We start from the raw sequence: 2,253 nt of genomic DNA, 5'->3' as shown, positions 1-2,253 counted from the left end.
CTTTGCTGCTATGGAACAGATTATCGAAGAAGACCCGAATTGAGGTCTACAAGATTTTTAGTCAGCGATTAAGCTCACTTTTTGGTTGAAAACAAAATTGTCGCATCTCGAGTGATGTTAACTCACAAGCCATTGTTAAGACGCCGTTACATTGGCAGAGGAAATCATGGGACCATATTTCTTCAAGCATAAAGCCGGTCATATTGTTGCAGTAAAATAAGCAACGCTATAGACATAAGCATACGTCGAATGTTTCACTGTAAAAGCAAATGTCTTACAAAGTAAAGAAACCCAGACAAACGTTCTATATGTATGGACCATAAATATATATTTATATATTAAGATATATGAGTCAACGCAATCACTTAAAAGTCAGTAAAACACAGAATAGGGATAACAAGACTTCTCCCGCAGAACCAGAAATAATAACTATACAGTTTATAAAACAATAGTGAGGATATAAATTGTGAGCTTCGACCGATTTCTACTATTTTTTCATTACACCACTACGGTGTTTAGAGATATCCTACTCACGAATTTGACTTCAAAAAACTTCCGTCACATACAGCTATGTTTGTCAGCTAAGTAAATGATGGTGGTTTGACCGCTACACCCCACGACTGCAACACAAAAGATCCTACGTGTTGGGAAATTTATACTATCATTTTCGGTTTCAGCAACCCAAAATTAGTCGCAAGATGACTGTAAACAAGGGTTACTAAATACCTTACTCATTAGGTACAGATATACTGATAGGACTCGAAATTCAGTAATAGTAAGAGTGGAATTGAAATTTGGATTCATCAAATCGGTTCTAGTCTCATAGGAGACTTCTTACAATTATTTTGCCATTTTATAAGTTTTCCATTAGGGACATTTTATTTTCATAAATATTTATTTTTTATTCGTTTTCTCATACCATAGTTTCGTTCGGAGCCCGATTATGATTATGATTTTATTGTGATTGGTGGCGGCTCGGCTGGTGCGGTTGCTGCCGCGCGTCTCTCGGAGGTACCCCAATGGAAAGTGTTGCTCATCGAGGCAGGTAAGTGTTGACCAATTTATTGCTCAAATAATTATGGCGGTAACTTGATGTGGATATGAATATGAATATGAGTTTTGATATAAAATTTAGTGTTTGCATTTGCACATGCTACTTGAGTGAATGTAATGTGATTGTAATTTCGTAATTTACCACATGAGTTTTAATGAGTGTAATCGTTCTTCCATTTAATGCAACTGTTATATTTTATAGCATAATGATGCTTTTGTAACTTTTTGTCACAATTTTTTGTTTATTTTGATTTACAGAATTGAAATATTCGTTTAGTGATGTTGATTTCTCAGAACTTGTTTCTCTTTGATAAATATTTGTAATAGTTTTACTGGGTCTGCAGACACTTTATTTGTAGAAATTCTAAAGGCCTGTTTAAAAGATTCGTTGTGAGAAATTTGTCAGATTTCTTTACCTTTTGACACTTTAAGACTTTTTTCAAATGTCAATAAATTAAGAGGTAACAAACAAAAGAATAAATCACATTATAAAGGCCTGCTATTCTTATGGTTCAATTAGTCCAAATCTAACTATATTTGTCTGTGTCTTCCCATAGTATACAGTCTCTTTCAAAACGTGATTCAAGTAGTGCTACTTTTTACAATAGCCCTTCTTTTGACAGGTGACGCTTGAGTCGTGTCAAGCTTTCATGTTTTTTCTATTCAGTATTGTCTGAAATTTAATCATGGATAAACTTAGGTCTGACGTGTGATATCACACCATTAGACTTTTTCTTGTGAGGATATGTAAAGTCTAAAAGCGCCAGTTACCAGTCGAAATGCTCAAACGAAAAGTGAACTGAACGGATGGACCGTCTAAAACGTAGCCGCAGACACCATTTGAAAGAGATAATTTTCAAAAAAAAAAATGTAAAAAAATATTCTATCTAATGATAATAAGCAATTCCCAATAAATTTGAAGCTACTCTGTTGTTTCTTTAAAAAAGTAGTGAACCACGAATGAATCACCCTATCATACGTCCACCTATTGCGTAAAATAAAGCCTTAATAGCGAGCAATTTACTAGTAAAATTTGGACTAGTTGTTCATATGCTTTTACAAGTCGATTAATAGCTCATTTAAATGCATAGCTTAAATACTTTTACATGCACATACATACATACGTACATAACGTACATAACAAAGTGTAATCAAAATTTTTACATCGGTTTTTTTGCAATAACTGATTGCTCACAAACG

At 33.8% G+C, this 2,253-nt stretch overlaps 1 protein-coding gene across 1 annotated transcript in view; it reads left to right on the top strand.

The window, feature by feature from the left end:
- Window positions 1-1,260, top strand: part of LOC120766382 (glucose dehydrogenase [FAD, quinone]-like) — a 33,350-nt gene extending 32,090 nt beyond the window's left edge. Inside the window, exons 5-6 of the mRNA XM_040091815.1 lie at window positions 925-1,045; window positions 1,256-1,260. Coding sequence (XP_039947749.1) covers window positions 925-1,045; window positions 1,256-1,260 — 126 coding nt within the window. The remainder of the gene's footprint in view (window positions 1-924; window positions 1,046-1,255) is intronic.
- The last annotated feature ends 993 nt before the right edge of the window (window positions 1,261-2,253 follow it).

The sequence above is a fragment of the Bactrocera tryoni genome, chromosome 1 (genome assembly GCF_016617805.1).
Source record: "Bactrocera tryoni isolate S06 chromosome 1, CSIRO_BtryS06_freeze2, whole genome shotgun sequence".
Taxonomy (NCBI): Eukaryota; Metazoa; Arthropoda; class Insecta; order Diptera; family Tephritidae; genus Bactrocera; species Bactrocera tryoni.
Note: the sequence above shows the minus strand (reverse complement) of the source record. Positions and strands in the feature narration are given on the sequence as shown.